This window comes from Centropristis striata, chromosome 4 (genome assembly GCF_030273125.1).
Source record: "Centropristis striata isolate RG_2023a ecotype Rhode Island chromosome 4, C.striata_1.0, whole genome shotgun sequence".
NCBI lineage: Eukaryota > Metazoa > Chordata > Actinopteri > Perciformes > Serranidae > Centropristis > Centropristis striata.
In genome coordinates this window covers 37522721-37549536 of record NC_081520.1, presented here as the reverse complement: position 1 = coordinate 37549536, position 26816 = coordinate 37522721, and the positions used below count along the sequence as shown (strand labels likewise).

At 38.0% G+C, this 26816-nt stretch overlaps 1 protein-coding gene across 4 annotated transcripts in view; it reads left to right on the top strand.

Annotated features, from left to right (window-relative positions):
- Positions 1–23255, top strand: part of septin4b (septin 4b) — a 29010-nt gene extending 5755 nt beyond the window's left edge. Inside the window, exons 1-12 of one of the 4 annotated variants that reach the window (XM_059331312.1) lie at positions 9500–10620; positions 11876–12205; positions 13061–13157; positions 13280–13366; positions 13479–13602; positions 14686–14820; positions 16239–16356; positions 16481–16582; positions 17980–18076; positions 18805–18967; positions 20082–20181; positions 22326–23255. In XM_059331312.1, the coding sequence (XP_059187295.1) occupies positions 10471–10620; positions 11876–12205; positions 13061–13157; positions 13280–13366; positions 13479–13602; positions 14686–14820; positions 16239–16356; positions 16481–16582; positions 17980–18076; positions 18805–18967; positions 20082–20181; positions 22326–22394 (1572 nt within the window). In that variant the 5' untranslated portion in view covers positions 9500–10470 and the 3' untranslated portion in view covers positions 22395–23255. Of the gene's footprint in view, positions 1–2526; positions 2776–9499; positions 10621–11875; positions 12206–13060; positions 13158–13279; positions 13367–13478; positions 13603–14685; positions 14821–16238; positions 16357–16480; positions 16583–17979; positions 18077–18804; positions 18968–20081; positions 22302–22325 lie in introns of those variants that run through there. The other 3 variants (XM_059331311.1, XM_059331309.1, XM_059331310.1) reach the window with 3 other exon arrangements.
- Positions 23256–26816: the final 3561 nt, after the last annotated feature.

The window sequence follows — 26816 nt, the reverse complement described above, 5'->3', positions numbered from 1 at the left end:
TATCCAATTCAAAGGTTCTGCATATTTTCTGCCAATTTCCTGTTGGCCTCATACTACACAGGTTTTCATTCTTTCCTGGATTTTCCTCCTGAGTATTCACTTGCACAAAACACCCTGCTGAAGAGAGAGTCACAGGACTGCTTGTGCTTGGGGTGAGAGTTGTTGTAGAATTCAGAGCTGGTTTGTTTCTACAATATCAACTTGTAGTGGAAATGGTATTGTGACGATATGATCATACAAAGCAAAATGGCACAAGCAGCTCCGGCCGTTCATACTTGTTCATATTTTTACTCGATAAACAATTTGTTAATCTAAGTATGCGTAGCTGCATGTAAACAGGAATATTCATTTCCATTAGCAGTGTAAACAGCTTAATAGGAATATGTGGTTTTTGGAATAAGGGGCAAAAACCTATTGTGGATTATTGTTGTGGTTTACGGGGAATCTTGAATAGAATTTTATCATTAACATAAGTTACTAATAAAACATTAGTAACACCTGTGCCACTAAAAGTCAAAAGGCATGCTATAAAAAAGATTGTGACTCGTACAATACATACTATGTATCATACACAAAACATATATGCAGATCCACAGCTGTACATCTACAGTCCAGCTATTGTTTTCCAGTCATGAGCAGCAGGTGGCACTGCCCTCCCTCCACTGTCTGCTCCCATGGGGCACAGCAGCATCCTCTGCAATAAGTAAATGACACAAAGTCATGCTTTGTGAAAATTTAATAAATAGATCAGACTCCTCTCTCTCCTCTCTTCCCTGTTTTTTTGGCTCGGGTCTTTTTTGAATACTAGCGTTTGTTGGCTGCAGATGTTGGTCCGTGTGCCTTGGCTTTTATCAAGGAGCTCATTCCAGCCCTGCTGGACCTGAGCCAGACGACCTCACAGTGTAAACAGGGAAACATTTTAATTACGACCGGCAATGTGATCCTCACAGGCCCACAGACAGCGTTTTACCATTTTATCATGTCTGGTGTGTCTGACATTTGTGTGTGTGTGTGTGTGAGTGTGTGTGCAGGCCAACATATAAGTTAACGCATGTACATGAGTGACTACGTGCAGCCGGAGATTGTATATCTAAAGCCATCCCTCCCTTGGGCACAGTCAGCCCTTTCAGGCGGTCCATGATAATCACCCTCATGATGAAGAGCAGCCAGAGAGGATTAAAGCAGACCTGAAGTCGTCTCCCCAGACACCGTCTTTCCTTAAAGGAAGTAACGTCTACTGTGTGTTCGCCTGTATTATGCCCCCTCTCATACACGCCAATTCTGTGAACACATAAAGAGGGGGATTTAAGTGAGATTTGCCTACCGTGTGGTTTGTTAGAATGGCATGACCTGATACTATTTGTGTTACTCTCTACTTATGGTAGTTATTACTGTTGTATAAGTTGGCACACTTTGCAGTGAGAGCTATTAAGATTGGGATCATGTTACGTTTAGTTCTTCCTCCCATAGGCAGAAAATGAATTCTCAGCTGAATTCAAGTCCCTCTGTTTTCTCTCCCTCTTTCTTTCTCATGTTAAACTGAAATACTGAACATTAGGTCCCAGACACGAGCAAATTAGATCTCTGTCTTTGTGGTTTAGACAGTGTCGGGCTGTGGTTAGTCACTGGGACTGTCACAGTCTCTTAAATGTCTCTTGTTTCTATAAGTCATACAGTAAATGGCTGAGAGTCATTGAGCTCTTTCACTTCTGGACAAAGACCCAAAGCTATAACTTAATCACAAAATCCTAATTCCTTAAGAATGGGGAAGTATTATAAAGCCTTGTAAAGATCCATTGAGATTAATGGAAAAGCTTTGTGCTGTGGCCCAATTAAGTGTGTGTGTGTGTGTGTGTGTGTGTGTGTGTGTGTGTGTGCGTGTGAGAGAGAGAGAGACAGAGAGAGAGAGAGTGAGTGTGTGTATTAGATAAAAAGATTATTTGTAGCATGTAGGCCACAAGTCACCTCATGGACAGGCACACACACACACACACACGCACACACACACTGATTCCTCTTGTACCACTCTGGCCCTGGCGCTGCCAGCTGGGAGGTCTGGGTTGGATGTGACGGCCATTGTAAGAAGTTATTTGTACACAGCTGATGTGTTCCTCTGATGCTCTTACCCCATGTCTTTGATTTTTATAAAACTGATTTGTTGATTCGTGTCATGTCAGACTAACTTCTTAATACTCCTTCATTCATGCTGCTGGTGACAAAATATTTTGTTCATGCAATTATTTATGCGGTGTGATCTTGCATGTGTGACTTTAAGATCGAGGGCATGACAGGCTTGTTGCAAGGCGACAAAGATGTTGTCATGCTCTCCACAGATCATCACCTCCTCTGAAGTCGGGATGTCTCTGCAGACGCAAGCTTCCGTCACTTCAGCTGCAGCTCATCTCCATATCAGCTGCAGATTGGCCATAGCACGAGAGCGGGGTGGAGCTTTTGAATTGCTCCAGATGCAGAGTGGCAGAGACCGAAGGTGTACCTGTTTTTAAAAAAGAGGTTTCCAGTCCAAGTGTGTGGGGGAGGGGGGAGATGGGAAAAAGAAAACTGGATGCCATCCGATTGGTGAGGCAGGGAGAATAGGTGTGCTTATGTAATGTGGGGTGCCCTGAAACTCAAGAAGTGACAGTCTGAGGAGCTTTTCAAGGGCCTTTTTTACAGGTTGCGGTCTCTTCTCTGGCTGTCCCGGTGAAACTAAGGGAATATTGCTAGTTCTGAAGGGATAATATGGCAGCAATTTCAGAAACAAACTGTGATACAGAGGTATGTGCTCATTGCTTTGCTTCTAGCTGACCCTGCAATTAAGTGCATCTTTGTTTATGGCTTGCTCTGTGTTTTTGTAGTTCTCTGTGGCTGCATAATACAGTATGCTGTACATGTGTCAGAGTGTAGATTATCCAAACACACCAAGTGGACCATTCATGTGAATGCATGTGACCAGGGCTTTGTGCTCAAATATAACCATGTAAGTAATGACAATTTTCTGCGAAGCTACTGAGAGGAGTATCTGCTTTCCACATGACTGCAGAGCTCAGTGGACAAGTATTGATCAGGTGTGACAGTTTAATGCATTGAGAGTGTGGTGAGCTTCGTAGACTCTGATGGTGCAAGACACAGACAGTAATACTTTTTGAATGGAGATGCATGCACCATCTTCTTCCTCTGACTTGAAGTTGAAAGCAAAAGCACAGAGAAACCCTTTTAATTGTGTTTTCTGTTGCTCTGAATATGTGGAGTTTTGATCACGTGGAAATTTGCATCAGCTCTGTAGCTGTGGGAGTGTGTGGTGAAGCAGGACTATTTCTGTCTCTCTCTCTTTCTCTCTCTCTCTCCCTCTGTCTCTCTCCCTCTCTCTCTCCCTCTCTCTCTCTCTCTCTCTCTCTCTCTCTCTCTCTCTCTCTCTCCCTCTCTCTGTCCTGAGCCAGCTTCACACAGAGCCCTGCTATAACTATCCAAACAACCACAGCATTTACAGAGAGCGCACATGGCTCACTTCACCACCTGCTACTGGCCTCGCCACAAGGGGAAACCTCACTGGTATTCAGCCTGTGCATTCCACAACATTCACTTTTCAGAGGAATAAACACTGAATGTTGTTTTTTTGTATGAATGCCTTTGATTATCCACATTAGTCATGCTTTTTCTTGAAAAACTACTTACAATTCAACAGGAGCTAAGTGTGTACAAATTTGTTTTTGCAATCCCACTGATGCACCTTCTCCCACACTTACAGCATAAAGACAAGTAAGCATTCCTGCCAACAGGGGCGAAGCCTGCCCAGCAAAGATTATGTAGCATTCATTGAATAATAGCATAGTAATTACTGTAGCTAGATTATAAATGACTCTGTCAAATGCATTTCCTTCCAAGCTGAAATCTGCTTTCATCATAGAAGGTCAATAACAACACGCTGTATAGTTTCTTTATGACTTGTGGCAGCTTCTGATTGCATTTCCCATGTCATACAGGGAGCATTTGAAGTGGGCTTTCCCCTGAGAGCTGTGCTTCATGCAACAAATCATCATCTATCAGCATTGTGGCAGCCAAACCCACTACCATGATCCAACACTAACAAAGCAGCGAAGTCAACCACACAACTTGTTTGTGTTGAATTGGGTTTCATGTCCTTCAATTGTTTCTCAGGGACCATGTGGGCTTTAGTCCCATCATAAAATATGTCCCACATCACTCTGACATACTCAAGAGGCTACTTACAATGGTCTCCTTGATATGCTTTGATTGAAAAGGATATTTGTTTCTGTAGTTAAGCAAACCTGCCATTTGCCCCTCAAACTGCTTATTAAATTTCATTAAAAGTATTGGATCCCTTGGTATTGTATATGCAATAAACTGCTCTGTGGTCAAATTGCTGCTGTAGCCCCACTTAACTCGATTCACATGACAAACAGGACATTCCAGGCCAGCATCTCCTCCACAGAGGAGATCTTAGATGGGACACAAGTTCAGCATGAAAGGCATCGACACAGCACAATGTGCAATTTTATCAGAAATGTAGGGAATGTCAAAGAAGCAGTTGTTTACAAAGGAAGATATTTTGTTATTACATAAGACTTATGACTCTCTGCCCACATTCCCATTGTGTCTCATTTATTGTCTGGACAGTGATTTACAGTTTTATCAAAATTTGAGTAGGGACTAGTGCAGTATCCAATCGCAGGAGGTGCAATACTTGTCAAAATACCATTCTGAATTAAGTAATGTGGTGCTGCAGATAGGAATATACAATTTTATTGTAGATCAAGATAAACACTTAAAATAAGCTTATAAGTTCAATTTTAAGAGTTGTAAGCATATTTTGAAAATTATTAGCAGGAAAATATAGTGAATTGCAATCATTTTCGCCAGGATAATAATTACAATTGTATAATGAAATGTTCATTATAGTCCCATGTCCCATGCAGAGATGTCCTGTCACACAAATCGTATTCTGCAGATTTAATAAAGAAATATTTGTTTGGTAGAGATGCTCAGAACAAATCACACCATGTTAATTTGAATATTTTCAACGAAAATGAATATAATGATGCAAAAATGGTCATCAGGTATCATATTGTAAACAACATTTTCATTTGCAATAACACACTTTTAATTACAAATTTAATTAACTTGCAATAAACCAGTTTTGGATTGCGGTGATAGTTTTGCTCTCAAATCTATTATTTGATTGCATGGTGGAATATTTTGCTGACAAACTTATCCAGTAAAAATTATCGTCAATAATAGTCAAAATACTTGTACTTGTTTATTGTTTATTGTTAAAAAGATCCCCATTAGCTGTCACCAAAAGTGGGACGAGCTAGTCTTCCTGGGGTCCACAAGACAAAACAAAAATCACTTAACAATTAAACATTGTAGACATTATTATATACGTCATCAGAAATCATTCCGAATAAGTTATTACATTCATATCTATTATATTAATTCTCACTTTCATACAGTAAATATGTTAATTCACTACTCACAAATTTAAATAGTGCATTCTCAAGTAATAATTAAAAGATACTTTACTATTCAGTTCACGTATATTCAGTGGGCAATTATTCCAATAACTGATAGCACGATAAATAACTGTTCTCTTTAAGGCATTTGATTTTGATTTTGGACATGGTAACATCATCTGACCACCATTAGCTGACCTTGTCACATAAGAATGAACTTGTCACCAAGTACTCCTGAAGTGTTTCTCTCTCTCGTCTGAGACATTTCCAGCCACGTGTCTCGCTCCATGGCCTCAGCTACTTTATACCACTCTGGACTTGATCCAACCCACACTGTGGTTTCACCTGGTCTGGGGCTTATTTATTCTGTTTCATCACTGACAAACTCTGTGTGGCATCACTGCTGATAAAGGTTGCTTATTAATCACAATGAACTAACCCTCAAGAGAACATGAAATGTCAGTTTGGCCAATTATGGAAATTGTAATTGGTTCAGGTCTCAGCTGTGACTTGTTCCGGTGGGAGACTGTGTGGCTGCTAATGAAAATGTGTGAAATTGATGTCAGAGCCCATTAGGTTTTATTCTAGTTATAGAAGACTGTTTTCACATCATCTCATTAATATTGTAGGATAAGGTCGAAGAAGTTAAGCCTCAGTTTTTGGTTGTGGAAGACGTCAAAGTAACTTGTTTGTTTGTTTTCCAATCTTTTAGTCATCTCACCTTGTTATTTTATTTTGAAAGGAATTTATAATGTGCATGGATTTTCTGTGTTAGCATGCCTCACCAGAGTATGATCGATGTTTGTATGGCCAGTCAATCATATGTTTTGTAAGAATATTGATTATCTGCCACACACAGAATAGTTTGAGTTTAGGTTTCTAAAGCTTTTCAGTCCGAACAGGCTCGTTTATAGAAAATACCTGTATACAAGAGCTGTAAGAGGGTGTTTTTGCTGGTCACAATTGTTGTCAGACAGAACATCTTAGACTTTGAATAATAATAGCACTTCTACATTTCTACATTTGACACAATTTATGTGATATTAGTTTTTGTCACATTTTTGACAGACTTCCACTTTGATCGTGGTGTATCTGTGGAAAACTGAAGTTCAGTGTGTGACGTAAAAGAGCAATTCACTGGGATTAAACTCAAGCAAAGGATCGAGTGTTCCTGCTTCTGTGTGACAGGAGAAACTCAAATAGCTTAATAAAGTGGAAATGTCTGCATGTGGAAAAAGTGCACACACTAAAAATTGGATCAATCTCTCCTCACTGTTGAACTTCTAAGATTACTGAAGCATAGCAATTCTCCCGTATCCCTTTTCCTGAAGGAGGGAATGCTAATACAAACGTCAAACCCTGAGCTTTTCCTACTTCACACAGCTGCGTGCCAGGAACGCCAAGTAGCTCAGATTGGAAAGCATGATGTCATCGATAAAAGTGCTTTCCATAACAAACACTTTTGTTCTCGAGCTGTGTTCATCTTGTGCATCTGCTTTCCCGTCACAACTTTCTTTTTTTCCTACCTCCAGCTGACTGTCATGACATCAAATATAAAGCTCAAGATAAACGTTTGTGTTTTAGGCCACCAGGTCAGGCATTTACAACAAAAAAAAATCCATCAAAAGTGAAATACCTTCCATTCTCCAGTGCTGTAAAACCCTTTCAGCTGTAAATGTGTTATTTTCCAAAGACTTATATATCAAGACTAATAACATTGTGGACTAACAACCTGGCTGTTTCATAGCGAGAGGAAAAGGTTGAAACGTGTTCCAGTTTTGACTTCAGTGCTGAGTGGAAAGTGAATCTACTACCTGCAAGACAGTGTAACCAGAAACCGTATTATTTGTGGCTTAAAAAATAAAGCTTAAAAGGTACGGTCAGCATTCAGGAATGCAGCTGAAGGAAGGTGGTCAAACTCATAAATGCATTAGATGGATTATTAAACCGGCCTACTGGGCTTAGGTCCTGGGGCCTAAAGTGTCAGGGGCCCCCATAGCCTTTATCTGCAAAATGTTGACACCAAAGATACTTAAAAACACGACCAAGAAACACAAAGACTAGAACAACTACAAAGACAAAAAGACAAAGAGAGACTTACAATGACTATAGAAAAACTTCTACGAGATACAAAAAGATTTTAAAAAATTGTTCAAAAACAACTAAAAAAACATGTAGAAAAGTTGCAGAGAAAACACAAAGACTCACAAAATCACAGAGAGATTTTCCTATTCTATGAAGGAAAGACAGCAGAAGCTTTTGCATGTGTGTGCCCAGAGGAGCTCAAGAAAGTAAGTTTAGAATGTGCACATAAAATATGAAGGAGGAGAAATATTCAATGAATAGCAAAGTATTACATCTGATGAGGCCGTTAAACATTTATCATATCTGTGTGAGTGGTTTTATCCCAGACATTTTGTCATCGTGTCTTCTTTTAAAGACAAACACCCCGTAGAGTCGATAGTCAGATGACTTTTTGGCGCAACTTGCTGCTTAAATTTGCATATGAATGAAGGAAATCTGCTTAATGCTTAATGTGGTATGTGCAGACAAGTACGTTGGTGTATAAATAGTTTCTAATTAATTCATTGGTTAGCTTAATTAGTGAACTCGTTAGCATGGCAGGTTATGTTTAATATATAATTTGTGATAATGATGTGATGTTAAGGAGCTCATGTGGCTCGTGGTGTGTTATAACTCTGGCATTAGTACTGAGCCGTCAGTGTCGGTCACAATATGTGTGGAATTATAGGTGTGAATAGGCCTGTCACCATAATTACTATATTGATAATACAAATTTAATATAAAATTAACTTGATAGTTGTTTCTGGAATCAATATATTGTGTGTTTGTTTACATAAGCCATCAACATTTTTCGCCAGTCACGCTGCTTCTTTCCCTCTCATGTCACTCAGCTGTTTATATGTTATTTATTATATAAAATAATATAATTCAAAATATTCATCTCAGTGCATTTTTTGTTAACAGAGCTTGAGAGTATATTTTATTTGTTTTGATTGTAGTTTATTTATTTATTTTTATTTATCTATCTAGGATATTTTATTTTATTTTTTTCACAATTCAATTCAAATGTTTAATATTCTTGATATTTAAAAATGAATTGCTGTGGAAAAGGATGGGCTTGGATTTTTTTTCTATGCTAACGCTAACCAGGGAGTCCGGGTTGCCTCTCCCACTCTGTTGTTTGGCCGGTTTGGAAGGCATTTGTCCATTCGTGAGGAAATAAAGTCACTTAATTTAAGTTTCAAACGAAGTCTGAACGGTTACAAGGTCCGAAATGTAGAAATTTAACAGATTTTTGCGGGAGCTATGGAAGACACGTCTACTCACTACTCATGCTCAAGCGCGCCCCTGGGCTTGGATTTTTATGCTCTTATATCATTATATCAGCTTCATGAAATGGTCCTGAAACGACATCAACGATACTATCGTTTATCGTGATAGTTTCTGGGAAAATATATCGTCCTAAAAAATGTGTTATGGTAACAGGCCTAGATGTGAATAGCGTTTACTGTCTGTGTATGTTGTGTGTCTGGTAAAGAGCTCTACTGCTCCAGCTTGTAGGCAGATTGGGATGTAGAGCATGTAGTTGGTGTGTAGCCTGTGAACGGTGACGCGTGGCTCATCAATGCTGCTGATCAGTTCCCCGGGCGATGAGCGGCTCGATGGGGCTGAAGGGCGCTGCGTCCTCTGGGACGGGGGCGTATAAATGCGAGAGCCTCTGCTCTGTGCTTCCTGCTGCCTGCTGGCGTGGGCATGAAGAGCAGTATACGCAGAGACAAGGAGAAGAGGCTTTACGAACTTGTAAAAAGGTACCACAGGTGAGGCGCTGCAAGAGAGGAGGTGAGGAGGGTGGGGGTGGCTTGTGAGTTTGTATTTCAACTTCTATTCTCCGCTTTTCTAAAGGACATGGCGTATTAATGTTTTTTTCTGTGCATGTTGCAGTTGTGATTTCAGCAGGAGATTACACTTGATTTTATTGAAAGCCAAACAGCTCACTTTTTAACCAACATCATGTGAAAAGAATAAAATGTAATGATAAACCTGTTAGCAGTTTTGCTTTAAAGTTGTCAAAGCTTCGCAAATTGACCATGTCTTCTATATGGGTCACAGGATCCACCATGTTGGACATTGATCTCTGTGCTTTGAAAGCAGGTCACTGATTTCCTAAACCGTGAAACTATCAATTTCTCCTCTGCCCTTAAGCTAAAGCATAATTAACACTGAAGGCCAGGGGTGGAGGACATAAACTATGTAAGGGTGACATTGATGATTTTGAAGGATTACATGAAAAGTTTCTTTTTTTAACTCTGCTTGAACAGTGATGAATAACTTAAAACAAATCTGTCAAAATGTTGCTTTAATTACTTCATAGTTGGGATTTTAACTGCAGGTCAGTTAAATAAGTAGTGATTATTGACTACAGGGTGAATGAAATCTTTGTGCAGAAGTGTGGCTTAGTGTCTTTAACTTTGTTGTTCATCAAACTCCCTGTTTTATGTAACTGCAGCTGGCACAGATAGTCTTATCTGCTGTCACTGACATTGGCTGGACCGGTGCATTCTTAGTGCCTGAAACATTAAAAAGAGCGATATGAGGGGGACTAATAACATTAGGCAGTGCTATAATGGCAGGAAGCCAGATTGGGCCAACATTATACTGAAAGGAACAACTGCTCTCAAAATGCCATTATGCATCACTGAATCATTTCTCTGGCTACTCTATCTGCTCTGTAATCATACCATTTCCTGTAGTAAATGGTATGTTGTTTCATATGTCGTTACTTTGGCTTTATTTAATCATTTTGATTTATTTTTTTCGTCTCCGTCTTGTCCTCATCTGTCTTGTCTGAACACATTCACTCCGTTGTCATATCGCTCCCGGCTCTTGAACCTCACGCACCCAATTTCCTCATGACTCCGCTCCTTCGTCTCCTGACCTGACCCTCCTTCTTCTTTACCCTGTAAATCTGCTCCACATGTGTGCTCCCTTCTGGGTGGAGATTGCAGAGTGCACTGTAGCTCCAGTCGCAATGGAGGACAGTGACCATGAGGTTCACTCTTCATCAGAAGAGCAGGAGTCCTGCCCTGCTTCCCCTGACCACAGCAGTCACCATGATGCTGAACAGGTACCAGTGACACCTGAGCTCCCTGTTTAATTCCCCTTCTAGGCAGGCTTCAAGTAATTTGGTCAACTTTACCTGATGTGCCTTGAAGCGACCAGTAATATTCCTTAAATGCTTGAAATTGAATACAATTTGCACTAAACCTGATTGAAACTGAAATAAAACGTGAATATAGTGTAATAAAATGTAATATGTGGGGTTGCAATTGAGTACAAGTAAAATAAAATCCACTTTTAAATATTAGGCTACTTAAGTGTTGAGGTCAACTTTGTTCTTCATTTTAAATTTGATCAGGTTAAGTGCAAATTTTATTACATTAACAGGAAATTATAACATTAATTGATGCTACAAGCTTAGAGAAAAAGCAATAAATAGGTATTTTCAATACAGATCAAAAGCATACTGTCCAGATCACGTGTACTGTCCCAGCAACCAGGTATACTTTAATCCCTATTCATAAAGTGCATAAACGTAACATGAGTGCAGAGTCACAGTGTGGGCCTACAGCTGAATTTAAATGGCCTCATTGCTTTCAAAATGGGGCCATTGCATTATTTATCCTTGTGCTCAACTAGCAGGCAGACTTTAGTTTGTGGTAATTGGAGTGCAGAGTATGCACAGCAGCTTGTACTTCAGCTGCATATCCTCTTACAGGAAAAGCTACACTTTGTTAATTTATTAGTTTTTAATATAGCTTTGTGATAGGTTATTGTGTATTAACATCTAGATCACCTAATATATGAAATAGTTCTTGTCATCTAATATCGAACATAAAAAGACCTTTTTGCCTCACATTAGCTCTGCTAAAAAAAATATAAAATAAATAAAAAATAAAATTTATGAAGTGGTCAGGAGATTTATAATCCATGATGTAGGAAAAACTCACTCTCTGTTCCAGGAATGTACAGTCAACTTTATGCCCAAGTATCACAGCTCGTTCAATATTAGTTTCATCTTTACACACAGATCCACTGAGATGGATGTGTGGTATTATTGTTCACTTCTTACATGATCCATCTTCATTAATGATGATAGAAAGTGATTTCCAGCTGTATTGAGCCTCACAGTACATGTTGATTTTTTTCCCGTCACCATAAAATATTGCGACCGTTTCTAAAAGTGTGCATTTTCCACCCTCTGGGTCTCCTTTCCCTCCACATCGGCGCTTCATCTGTCCTCCACCTATCTTTGCCTCTGTCCTCTGTTTTTTATCCCACTTGTTCCTCGTCCACCCCCTTCAAACATGGCGTCTCTCTAGCATTCAAGCCATTCAGAGGACTCCGAGGTGGAGAACATTATGCAAGACCCTCACCACCAAGGAGGGCACGGCCACCACCACCACCACCACCACGAGCACCACGTCCATCACGGCCATGAGGCTCCTCATGCAGACAGGGAAGCTGAGGGCGAAGAGCGCCCACACACCCCGTCATACTTGCGTCCCCCTGTGGCAGGCAAGGCGCAGTCCGATTCAGGTTCAGAGCCCACTTTACCGCAGAGCCGCAGTGTGGAGTTTGATTTGCCGCCCCCCAGTCCCACCAGGCCCAAGAGTCCCTGGGGTCGGTTTGACCCGTACGACAATAATGAGGTAACACAAGGAGGCTCAGCCGGAGAGGATAAACACCATCTGTGTGGTTCAGTTCTGCTCTGAAGGCGATGATGTTTGTGTGCTGCAATGTGTTGAACAGTTCAGACTGAGCTTGTGCAAGATTGTATACAAGTCTATTATAGAATAGAATAGAATAGAATAGAATAGGTCTTTATTTGTCATTGTCACATGTACAACGAAATTCAAAGTGCTCTCCAGTAAGTGCAACATTTAAGAGTCTATAAAAATATAAATATAAAAAGAAAAATATGTACAATTTAAAATACCCAGTTTAGACAAACACATAAACACACCCAGACATACATGCATAGTCGCACAGGAAAAAACAAAACAAACAAACAGCATGAACACAGGGTCGAGACAAACAACAGTACAGAACATATCTCAAGTGTGTTGAGCCATCAATGTGAATGCAGTGCAATATTATCATTTTTTTTCAGAATTGAGGGTGGTTATTGCAGTTGGATAAAAGCTGTGTTTGAGTCTGTTAGTCCTTGTGTTGAGTGATCTGTACCTTCTGCCTGAGGGCAACAGTTCAAACAGTGAGTGATCGGGATGGTGTATGTCCTTAATAATGTTCTGGGCTTTTTTGAGGTCTATTATGTTGCTTTATGTGGTTATAAAAACAGGGTTTAATAGTGCTTATTTTCTTCAGATGGAACAGGTTGTGTTTGGGACTCTGTGATGCTTTTATCTATTGTTGTGTCGTTATTTAGTGTGAAAGTCCAAGTGCTGTTAACTTCGAGTGATTCATTCGTTTTCTACACAGTCATATATACATTGTAATGCATGATTCCCTGGTGAATTATTTCACCTTTGTGTGTATTCTTTTAGGACCAGGACAAGGAATATGTTGGCTTTGCGACGCTGCCAAACCAGGTGCACCGCAAATCTGTGAAGAAGGGATTTGACTTCACGCTCATGGTGGCAGGTAAATCCTTGTTCGCACATTAGCAGACATTTGATCTTAAGCCCAGCTCTTACTTTGAAGAGACTGATAATCACAAAGTCTTAAACCTTGCTCCTTTCTTCTCTGTTGTTCTTTGTTTGAAGGCGAGTCTGGCCTGGGAAAGTCCACCCTGGTCAACAGTCTCTTTCTCACAGACCTTTACAAAGATAGGAAGCTGCTCAATGCTGAAGGTGAGGATGCCGCAGCTTTTGATATATTTTTTTTGCTTTTGTTTTATAAACATTTGCCCTACAATAAGTCACGGCTGATATAAAAAACAGTGTGTTTGTGCCCTTTCCCTAGAGCGAATCACACAAACAGTAGAAATCACCAAACACACAGTGGATATAGAAGAGAAAGGTGTCAAACTGAAGCTCACCATCGTGGACACCCCTGGCTTTGGGGATGCTGTAAACAACACTGAATGGTACGTGTCAAATATCTTCCAATTAATTAAACAACCGGGAAGTTTGGAAAATGCTGGAATATGTTTTCAAGGTTAAAAATATGCTTGAATTTGAATATACTCCTTGAAAAAATGCTTGATTTTCAACAATATCTGGTGTTCCATCGACCCAGTCACAACCATCAATCTTTTAATATTTGAAATCAAACAATCCCATCATCATATTTGTCTGTTGTCAGCTGGTGTCCTACTGTTTGCAGAGGATAGAAAAGATTTCTGTAAACCTATTTCACTATTGCATTAATAGTAACAATTTAGACTTGATGGTTAGTGCTTCGAGGCTGGACATTTTTGTTTTAGGTTCCTTAACCCTTTATCAGGCAAAGAACTATATTTGGTCACTTCAGGTAATATTTCGAGAAAAAAGTTGCAAATTTACTAGATTAAAGTGGCAAATCTACAAGAAAAAAAGTTGCAGATTTAAGAAACTTAAAGTGGCAAATCTGCGCGAAAAAAGTAGCTGATTAAAGAGAAAAAAGTGGAAAAAAGCAACTTTTCTCTCGCAGATTCACCACTTTACATCTCATAAATCTACACATTTTTTCTCGTAGATTTGCCACTTTAATCTCGTAAACTTTTTTCTCAAAATATTATTTTCGTATGTTTTTTTTTTTACATTTTTAAAATCGCAAGTATTTCAATGAGTGCCCTATTAAGGGTTAAAGTGGTGAATCTGGGAGAAAAAAAGTTGCTTTTTCCCCACTTTTTTTCTCGTTAATCTGCGACTTTTTTCGCACAGATTTGCCACTTAAATCTCTTAAATCTGCAACTTTTTTTCTTGTAGATTTGCCACTTTAATCTAGTAAATTTCCAACTTTTTTCTCGAAATATTACCTGAAGTGACCAAATATAGTTCTTTGCCTGATAAAGGGTTAAAGGTGATTGAATATTACTCTTAAAAGCTGCATAAACCCTGCAAAATTAAACTATTCACAGAGCCCAGCAGGATAACCTCATTTCCAACTGTGTTGTGCTTAAAAAGTCATGTGCAGGATTTCTGCAATTGCCTCAGAGACTGAATGTCCCTGTGTGTTTCTGCTCTAGCTGGAAGTCAGTGGCTGACTACATCGACCAGCAGTTTGAGCAGTACTTCAGGGACGAGAGTGGCCTCAACCGCAAGAACATCCAGGACAACCGCGTACACTGCTGCCTCTATTTCATCTCACCCTTTGGTCATGGGTATGACAAACCCTCAGTGCTCTCATAGGGAGTACTTAGCCTCCTCTTTCTCTTTTAATAATGGGGAATTGTAACCCTTTTCTACTGCAGGATGCAGCTCACACACAGCTCTGTTTGTGCACATGCTCAACCACCTTTTTGAACCAATTTGAAATATATCATAAACATCTTGTGCACCAGTATTTACTTGCTGTTCATTCAGCTCTATAAATTCTTAATGCAGCGGGCTCATGCCTGGAGTTAAAGCAGTTCTCAGCTGCCTTCAGGTGAATTTACATCGAGCACTGTGCTTTCGCTCTAATCAATGGTTTGTGCTGATGTGAGGCCTTTTGCCGCAGTTGTGCACATGCACTGTTCCGTATCACTAAGCTCATTAAAGAACAAATATGCCATAAACTTGAAGTAATGCTGCAGTGCATTTTAAAGTCACAGTCATGGAGAAGTTGCTCCCTCTGTTGGTGAGCTCCAGTCATTACTCATCACACACCAAAGAGGTCATCTAAAGAGCAAACGTCTGCACTGCCAACATATAACTGACATTATCAGTTATATGTTCATATTATGCTGCAGACATGCATATAAAATAATACAACATAAAAACAACTCCCCACATCCCAACAACTGAAATCTGTTCTCGTTCCCAAAAGAGAGATTCAAAAAGTCATACATAAAATGTTGATATTTGTCAGAAAATGCTTAATTTTTTAAATTGCTAAAAATGATAAAGATGGCTGTATTATACTTTGTTGATAAATATCATAGCACAAAATTTCTTGTCAAAAATGACAGAAAACACCAAGTTATAGGATGTCCAAAGTTTGAAAAAAGAAAAAAAAAGTCATACATACTATAGCGTGTCGATTTTTGTCAAAAAAAGGTCAAATTTCAAAATGCCTAAAAATGCTTAAAATGGGTCAATTATAGTCTTTTGGTTCATATTAGAGCATTATATGGTGAGAAAAGACAGAAATACACCATATTTTGGCATGTTCAAAAATGACCCCCTCAACAAAAAAAGTAATATTTATAGCATGTTGATTTTTGTCAAAAATGGTCAAATTTTAAAATGCCTAAAATTATTAAAATGGGTCAATTATAGTCTGTTGATACATATAGAGCATAATATGTCCAAGAATAAAAGAAAACACCATGTAATAGGATGTTCAAAATTTTAAGAGAGAATAAAAAGGTCATACTGTGTTGATTTTTGTCAAAAAAAAAATGCTCAATTTTTAAAATGGCTAAAAATGATTAAAAATTGCTCTATTATACTCTCTTGATACATGTTATATCCAAAAATGGCAGAAAACACCATATTATGGGATGTCCAAAAATGACCCCCTCAAAAAAATTGTCGATTTTTGTCAAAAAAATGCTCAATTTTTAGAACTTAATTGTTTGTTTCCTGTCTCTTTTAGCCTCCGGCCTTTGGATGTGGAATTTATGAAAGCTCTACACGAGAAGGTCAACATTGTCCCTGTCCTGGCTAAAGCAGACACACTCACCCCTAGTGAGGTCAAGAAAAAGAAAATCAAGGCAAGGTTGATGTTGGTCAATGAACTGTGATGACCTATCATTTCATAGCAGAGATGTACATAACCCATATATCAGTCTTTCACAATTAAAATTCATGTTTTTTCTCATTGTGTGTTTCCTCTAGATCCGAGAGGAGATTGAGCAGTACGGTATCAAGATATACCAGTTCCCCGACTGTGATTCTGACGAAGATGAAGACTTCAAGCAGCAGGACCACCAGCTGAAGGTGAGAGACCGAGCTGGATGCTCACATGGATCATTCAATAAACAAGAATTGAAATCACCAGTAGCAATTATATTGTGATACGTTTTTATTCTTATTTTGCATGTTCTTTTATTTTTAGACAAATATTATTGATTTAACCCATAAGAACCCACGGTGACACAGGTGTCACAAACATTTTAAATGTTCTCGTAATGTTCATGTATGTTTTCTCAAGTACATAAGTGTGTTTTCAGTGTTCTAAAGCCACAGTAGCTTGTTGAGAAGCCGTCCATTGAGGCAGTGTTATTTATATTTATTTATTATTGATTTATTAGTATTTGTTACTTAGAAACAAAATCTGAAATGGAATTTGTTGTCTAACAGCGATATTAAAGTCACAATTTTGATACATGTTATGGAGATGAAATCAAATCTTAAAATAATTTATTGTTAAATAGCACTATTAATGTTACAATTTTGATATATGTTGTGGAGATGCAAAGAAAAAGGCAAATTTGTGTTTCTGTAAGCAGAAAAGGTGTCTAGTTTATACATTCAAAAATAAGAAATATCATAAACATAAATACCGTAAACGGCCAATGTAACGTTTATAATAATAATAATAATAACTTTATTTATATAGCACCTTTCAAAAGCAAGTTACAAGGTGCTGTACAACAGAAATAAAACATATCAAATACAATTTACTGACAACAACAAAATAAAACAACAAGAAGAAATTACATTAAAAAAACTTTTAAAAAATGTCACATCACAGATCTTTGACATTTACGGGTAGTATTTCTTTTTTTTCAAAAACATCATAAATGTGGTCCACTTGGTCTGTGGTATATCCCCCATAATTTTCCTTTTTAAGGATAACTGGGTCTGGGTTCTTATGGGTTAATGGAGTGTAGTGATGTTAAAGTGAATATACAGACCATGTAACATAAGACCTTGGCAGCCAGTCCACTACTGACTACACAGTCCTGATGAGTCAAGCGTTTCTTGCTCTGCTGGCATGGTGAGCTGGCAGCGAGGACACAGTCAGTGTGCCAGGATATATTTCTCTTTGCTTCTGTCCTTGAGGAGCCTCAGATAAGAGCACTGTGTTAACTGGAGCAGAGAAACAATAAAAAATAAATAAAAAGATTGAGGAATTGAAATAATAATGGTCAAAGTCATTCATGATTCAGTTTATAAAAATACTGAGGGGATAATGGAGTTTCAGATGAGAGGAAGCAGCCCTGAGGAGGAAAGGAAAGATGGCACCGAGGAGGCAGATTTGGATAAAGCATAAAAATGATAAACACATCTGCACTGCACCACTCACTGGCCTTAACTCTTCTACCCCTCCCCTGGCAGATCTGTTTGAACCCTTGTTTGAATTTACAATCCTTCTCTGTTCTCCCAACAAGGAAAGCATTCCCTTCGCAGTGATCGGCAGCAACACGGTGGTGGAGGCCAAAGGGAAGAGGGTGCGAGGCCGTCTCTACCCCTGGGGCATCGTAGAGGGTAGGCCTGTTCTCCTGCTGCATCACAAGTTAAAGTTAAAGTTAAAGCAGCCTTTAGGGACGCTGCAGCCATGATATGTACAGTACACTACCGTTCAAAAGTTTTAGAACACCCCAATTTTTCCATTTTTTTTATTGAAATTCAAGCAGTTCACGTCAAATGAACAGCTTGAAAGGGTACAAAGGTAAGTGGTGAACTGCCAGAGGTAAATAAAAAAAGGTAAGCTTAACCAAAACTGAAAAATAATGTACATTTCAGAATTATGCAAGTAGGCCTTTTTCAGGGAACAAGAAATGGGTTAACAACTTAACTCTATGGAGTCTTGGGCTATTTTGGCCATTTTTTAAATTCTTTTCATGTCTTTGTAAGTCATTTTGTGTCTTTTAGTGTCTTTTTTTGTCATTTTGTGTCTTTTTTTAGTCCTTTAGTCCAACATAAAATGTGATTTTGAATCTTTTTTTTACTTTCAAAACACTATCATGCTCAATAAAGAATTTTAAATGTTGCAAATGTGCATTCATTTCAGAGTACACTGAGACATTAAACTGCATCATTTTCAATTAAATTCTGGAAAAGTTGGTGTGTTCTAAAACTTTTGACCAGTAGTGTACATCCAGAAAAACATGTGTTGTCTCTGTTCCTTTAGCTTTTCTACCTGTGACCCAGTGTCAGCAGTTTTTGAAAAATGTTTAATTTTCTGAAACGGAACTTCTCACTGTGGTTTGCAGTAGAGAACTCGGCACACTGTGACTTCGTGAAGCTGAGGAACATGCTCGTTCGCACACATATGCAAGATCTGAAGGACGTGACCCGGGAGACCCACTACGAGAACTACAGAGCCCATTGCATCCAGAGCATGACCCGCATGGTTGTGAAGGAACGCAACCGCAAGTACGCATACACTCAAGTTTTATACTGCAATAAAGTGTAGAAGAATTACTATACATCTTTCTCTCTTATCTCTTGATATGTCAAGAGATAAGAGATGGGGGGGGGTGTCACAATTTGATTTAATCTCAGATTTTAAGGTCACAATTTGATTAGATTGTCGATTTAAACCTTTTTGTGCAAGATTTTTTCTGGTTCTGTTGTTTCTCCGTCATCTCCAGTGGAGAAAAAGCTATGCTGTGACGTCTTTTGAAGTATTTCTTTCTTGGAGAGGCCAATCCTGCCTTTGATTTCAGTGATTATTAAACCTTTATTTAACCAGAAAAAGGTCCCATTGAGATTAAAAATCTCTTTTTCAAGGGAGTGATCAAAATTGCTAATCAAAAGCTCTTTTGAGTCGAAATTGTGACACCCTTAGATATTATAGACATTTAAAGACAAATAATTAAAAAATGTTTTTTCCTTCCAGCTTTTATCCATTATTTGCTTTATCTATTTTAAAACATTTTAATTTAAATTCTTGGAATGTAGTTATTTTAATATATATATATTCTTTTTATATATATCATGGAAAAAAATATTAGACCATTCTTTTTCTTCAATTTCTTGTTCATTTTAAGGCCATATAATAATAGATAATAACCACAATCATTATCAAGAAAACCATGGAAAATGTCTAGATACCAGCTTTTAAATTAAACTCTTATGAGCTATTTTTGTTGTAATCATTATATTTGTCCAAACAAATGTACCTTTAGTTGTACCAGGCATTAAAATGAACAAGAAACTGAAGAAAACAATGGTGGTGTAACATTTTTTTCCATGACTGTGTGTATTTATTTATTTATTTATTTATCTTTATATTCAACCTCACGGGCGCCAGTAAATTAGCTAAAATATTCCCTGTTGCGACGCTCAGATATACAGTATATTTATCTGCAAACATTTCCCATGTTCAGTGTTTTTTACAGATCCTCAGCAGCCACGTGTCATGCAGTTCAACCCCTCAGTCAACGATTAGCTGATGGCATGTCAGACACAGATCCACCTAGCATTGTAGCCTCTCCCTTTGCGGTAAAATAATCGTTGAATTTCTCCATAACGTGTATCTCTGCAGTAAACTAACCAGGGAGAGCGGCACAGACTTCCCCATCCCCGCAGTGCCTGGAGTGGCAGACAACGAGACAGAAAAGCTCATCCGAGAGAAAGATGAGGAGGTACGGCACGCTGACCAACAACCGGACTCGCAGCACCAACACGAGCATGAAGCCCAACACAATAGTGCCCGACACGAGCACTCAGACCCTCAGCCCAGCGCAGAGTCCCACTTAGAACACAGATATCTGTCTGATGAAGCCCTCTGAGTGGCTCAGATTCCCTTCATCCAGAAGCTTTTTTTGAAGCTCATGTTTTGTGAGGTTGACGATGAGTAGCCTCAAAAACATGAATTGTTGTAATTGTACATTGGAACCCCTGCTCCCCTGTCCTCTGTCCAACGTTTCATAATCCCACTCATGAGAGTCAGCACTGCTTCTGACCCTGCTTTGGTAAAACTTGCTCCATGGCTGGTTATAAACACTGACAGGTGAATTCACAAAAGAACTGCGCAGCTTTTGCAGCCACTAAACCTGCACAAATAAAGACAAAAAGAAACAAAACGATTAGTTCCCAAAGTACCTAAGGGGTGAAATGCACCCCTAACTGAGTTGCAGAGAAAATACTGCTCAGTCTTCCTGTGCTATTTTTATTCAGTTTAAATTAGATGATACTATGTGTACATTTGCTGCAAAGTTGGCCTCTATGCAAATGATCATCACCACAAAAACAGTCCAGCTCCTAAAGATCAGTTACAGTGAAGTTATAACTTCTACTGAACTTCTTTTCCAGTCTGAAAACACCAACAGCACTGACACACTGGAACATTAAATTTAAAATAGTGTAATCTAAAAGTTTTGAGGATTGTTTCAGGACCTGTAGTTCGTGGCCTACCGTAAACTTGTAAATTTTACCTCATGGATAATTGCAATCAGACACAAAAAAGAGCCAAATTGCACTCAACTAAGAATACTTTTTGTGCGCTGTAATATCGTTAGTAGAGTATCTTGTAGATGAGAAGATGTGAGTGATGATGAATTATGTTGCTGGCTGCAATCCATTCATTGTGAATTTGCCCGTCAGTGTGGTCCAAACAAGGTTCTGCTATTGTTAGAATTCAACAATTATTTTTAATACCCCGCATTTATGTTCAAGGGCTAAATAAAATTAGTTTAAAATATATGAGAATTTGTTTCTTAGAGGAAATATCATTAGATGAAATATTGTTCCTTTTAGGCTCCTAATATTTAAATTCTTCACACACAGTATGAGCCCCCTCATTGTGATTACTTACCACTTCAAGCACCTGGAGCAAAGAAAATAAACTGAGCAGACATAATAACTGTGCATGGTGTTGAATTATAAACAAATACAGCTGTTGATACATCTGTTCATGGTGAATGATCACAGAAGTGATGCTTAAAGTTCCTTCCCTCCTCCCCACTAAATCTATTTATTTTATCAAATAAAGAGATCATTTCTCCTCAGTTGTTTTTATTTTTATTGTGGGTTTAAACATGACAACAGCCGCAACGGATGAATTGATTGATTCATCGGAAACGGGGTCATTCCTATGATCTCAGGGCCTGATGTTGCCCAGCCCAGTTAATATTATTATAATATTATTATATGTATTAGGGTTAGGGTCTACTAAATAATATTTATTAAAAATTTTAACAGCAGGACATTTGGTGATGTCCCTGTGGACTGGAAGAAACTGTGATGGATATCTTTTTACTGTGTCCTAATGTTTTGTAGACTACTAGAATAACTGATTATTTTTATTATAAATGAATCAGACAATTTGTGATTAATCAATTAATCAAATTAATTTAAACTAATCCTGTGACACTATGTTTGCTGTTGTGCATGTGCTATACTTTTTCCTATAAAAAGTACAATCACAGCACAAAACTGCATGTGTTTCTCTCAAATGTAGCGTTATTTTATATTTTTGCCTTGAGTTTTTTAAACCCCTGAAGCCAAAGAACTCAACATGACTAACCTGTTAACTAGAAATGAATATATTTTGCTGCTTTTATAATATTGAATACACTGTGGTGTAGTTTCCTGCAGTTGATCAGCACAGGTCACGTGATGTAGAAAGAACAGTCTGATCTCCTGAGTGTTATTGAATTGTTTTCAGTGCAGTCACGTGTAAATAATTAGAAAACGATGCATTGCATGTCGAACCGCCATGAATGCAAAAGCAAACTCGTGTCGGTTCAAATCGTGGTGCTAACACTCGTCTCCTCTCTCCTCACAGTTGAGGCGGATGCAGGAGATGCTGCAGAGGATCCAGGATCAAATGCACACCCAGAAAGAAGGCTATTAACACAGGACAGCACCGTGTACGTGTCCGTCTGTCACTGGGATAAACACAACAAAAAAACCACCCAGGAAACCGTTATTCCTCTCTAGAACATTGACATCCCTCTGTGTCCACCCAGCCACCACTCAGCCTCATCAACAGCACGTCACACTGGGATCAGAGACCTGCGATGGTGGTAAGATGATCTGACAGCTGCAGCTTCCCTTTATCCTCTCTGACATTAAGGCACCGCTGCTGCAAAACACTCCACCCTCCACTCAACTGTTTTCTGTTCTGTCAAAATAATAAGGTTTGTTGTTGGTTTGATGGTGAGGAGGTGGGGGGGGGGGGGGGGGGGGGGGGTCTGATTTTCAAATATCTGATCTTTATTTAGCCACATGATCACAGGGTTTAATTTTATTTTATTTTTTACATGAGGTCTGATATGAGGTTTACATGTGGTGACCTGCTCAGATTTTTTTAAGCACACTTTTTCAGTGCAAGTGTTTATTTTGTATTATCTCTATAGGCCAACATGCATACTGTAATAATTTAATTTTCTATATTACACTCATACAAATTTGTTTTACTGTTTTTCATCTTTTATGTGTTCTGGGTTTTATTTAAATGACACTGCTTGATATAAGGTATGGATGATAATTTAATCTTAAAAGGACAGTTCAGATTTGCTGAAGTGTGGTTGTAGGAGGTACTGTATAAGCTAAGTGTAAGAGGAGGACAGGGCCGGCAGGTAAATGTATTTAAGCCTCCTTGTTATATTTAGAATATTTTCCCCACTTTACCTTGCTGTCAGACAGCCCTTTCCAAAAGGTAACTGGAGCTATTTTAATGCTCTCATCAAAGCCACCAGACCCCTTTGACAAAAACAGTCATTTTACCTCAAAGAACACAGGAGTTGCTGGTCTACTGCTACCTCGATGAGTTAGAAAGTTTTTCTGTGACTTTGGTGTTGATTCATGTTCACCAAAGTCACACAAAAACACAAAGAAACTGTCAGACCGATGCAGCAGTAGACCAGCAACTCTTGTGTTCTGAAGGGTAAAATTATTGTTTTTTTCAGAGTCTCGTAGCTTTGGAGAGAACATACAGTCATGGAAAAAATATTAGACCACCCTTTTTGTTCAATTTCTTGTTTATTTTAATGCCTGGTACAACTAAAAGTACATTTGTTTGGACAAATATAATGATAACAACAAAAATAGCTCATAAGAGTTTAATTTAAGAGGTGATATCTGGACATTTTCCATGGTTTTCTTAATAATGATTTTGGTTATTATCAAGAAAACCATGGAAAATGGCTAGATATCAGCTCTAAAATTAAAATCTTATGAGCTATTTTTGTTGTTATCATTATATTTGTCCAAACAAATATACCTTTAGTTGTATGTGACATTAAAATGAACAATAAATTGAAGAAAACAATGGTGGTCTAATAATCTTTCCATGACTGTAGACAGCAGCTTCAGGTTCCCTCATATGTAAACCTAAACACGGCTGTCTGACAGTGAGAAAAATTCTAAATATAGCGTACATTTAAACTGATATTGATTTTTATTTAGGTGGCTGAAATCTTTATTGCTGCTGGCCCCGTCCTCAGCAGTACGTTGCCTAGCTTCAGTCTCATTACTCGTCCCTGCACCTCCAAACTGGCGGGCGTGTCGACGCCATCTACTGGTCATACACTGACTATGGTTAACCCTTTATCAGGCAAAAAACTATATTTGGTAACTTCAGGTAATATTTCGAGAAAAAAGTTGCAAATTAACTAGATTAAAGTGGCAAATTTACAAGAAAAAAATTGCAGATTTAAGAGATTTAAAGTGACAAATCTGCGCTAAAAAAGTTGCAGATTTACGAGAAAAAAATGGTAAAAAAGCGACTTTTTTCTCCCAGATTCACCACTTTGAATCTCATAAATCTACGCATTTTTTTCTCATAGATTTGCCACTTTAATCTCGTAAACTTTTTTCTCAAAATATTATTTTCGTATGTTTGCAGTATTTCAATGAGTGCCCTATTAAGGGTTTAGTACCTCCTACAACCCAACTTAAAAAACATCCAAACTATCCCTTTAATGCGAGGATTTTTTTTTTTTTTAGATTCATTTAAATTTTTTTATCAGTGTCTGCATGTGTATGATAGTTGCCACCTCTGCTGCCTGACAGTGTGGATGTTAGTGTCTCCGCTCAGTGTTCTGGCCAGTCTTAACCCACTGCAATGCTTACTGATTGCCATAGCAACATTTAAACTGATCAAACTTTCTACATGACAAAGGAGTCTATTATTATTTGGAGAATTCCCCCAAAACAGACTTGTTACAAAGTCAATTCATCTCATGTCAAAACCACCAACAGTTCACGTGTGAGAGCTGATGGTTAGTTGTTCGAGGTGATGAGGACTTTGATAAGACGAGACCCTTTGATTTGCATGAGGTGAGTGTCCGAGGGAAGGGTTGCATCAAAGGCCATGCAGTGTATTTATTTGTGCATGTGTTGTGTGAAGGTTTCTCAGATTGCAGATCAATTTAGTGATCAAAAGGTTATTTATGGGCAATGAAAATATGTAGTTACCTAACTGTTGGGGTCGATGGATTGAGAGGAGGTGGGGTTTTATTTTTTTTTATTTTAGTTGGTTATAATTATGTCCTCAATTCAAGGGAACTCATTTGTTGGATGTGTGCTAACCTTAATGTCTATCTTATAACCAAAGCCAACAAATGATTTTTTTTTTTTCCTTCTCAAAAAGTGATTTTGTTTTGAAGAATATGACTTCTCAAAGCCAAGAGTACCGAACAAACTTATTGGATGAACTTAATTATATATCTAGTACAACCCTTTTTTTTTGGAAATGAAGATGACTCTGCCATGTTGTGACCTTTGTTATGTAAAAAAAGAAAGAAATTACATTCCTTGAGCTTCTGTCCCAGAGTCAGGTATTACTTTTGTTTTTGAATTTGTTTTATATTAAATTTGTCTTTTGTTATTCTACTTTATGGAGTATATTTATGTAATAAATTTATAAATGAAATGCGGATGGAGAAGACCATATGTACAAATTCTAATATTGTAATAAAATATGAATTTAATTTCATGTCTCCATCATGCACTGGGTTTTGCTTTTATTTTATGAAAATCAGAGCAGAATTAAATGCTGTGGTTTGATTTTTAATAAATGAGCTTAACGTGAATACATTTTGAAGAATCAACTAATCCTACACAAGATGAACCGTCATTACAAACTGTGTCTTGGCCATGAAGTTGCAGTAAAATTAGGACTTTTGTTAACAGAGTTGTGAATGGAGGGCAGCTGTGGCCCCGCCCCTTCAGGTGACGCTCCATAATGGCTGTAGTTAATTGCTAAATGACTGGTTCCTGTGGCTCAGTGAGCGCTTCGATGAACCCAAAACAAATCTGTTTGTTTGCTTAAATACGAGTGTTAATCTGTAAAGTAATAAGACTTGAAACTAAAGGAAACCTGACGCCGTCTTGCTGCCGCGAAGGGATGGCAGCTGGTGAAGCGATCAAGAATTGTAAGTCAGGTTTTATATTTTTTTATGTTTAATTAATGTTCGCCTGTTTTTATACCTGCCACCAAATTACACATCTTTCTCATAAGGTATTCAGACAACTTGCATGAGTGCTTTTCACACTTTTTAAAAAGACTTAAGATTGTCAAAAGTACAAAGTCAGACCATTAAGGTTCCATATATCATCAATAAATAGCCCAATTATAATCTGATACATGTAGTAGTATAGTTTGTCCAGAAATAGCAAAAAGAAACACACACCATATTATGGGATGAGTCAAAAATGGCTTTTTTGTGGTCACTATAGTATGGTGTCTGTGTGATATTGTTGGACATACTATACTATTACAATGATCAAGATATTATACTAGACTACACTGACATTTTTTAATGAAATCTTTGACACACTACTATGACCATGTCAGTTAAATTTTTATGGAATACTGAAATGTGACATTTTAATAAAATTGTTGTGGCACACTAGACATTTTGCAAAATGTTTCATTGTTTCTTGATACTTTTATGCCTCTGTGTTGGCAACAGTCATGATTCGGTTCATTCTTGACTATGGTGACTAAAATATCAGAAAATTATATTTCAGAAAATAAAATATCAAATTGAGTTGCAGCCATAATAAACAGTAAAAATCATCATCTTATTCTTTCTGCTCTCAGATGCCAAGCACTCAGTCTATGTATAACTGTGATAAAAAAAATTTAAAAAAAAACATTCGGTCAAAGAAACAACAACAAAGCTAGTTTACATTTGTAAACATAATACAATTTATTAAGTATCTTTTTTATAAATTTTTAATTGTACATATTTTCCCCAGCTTTTTACATAATACAGTTCGATCTAAATGCAGCCCAACATTTACAGGCTATATACAACTTAAACTT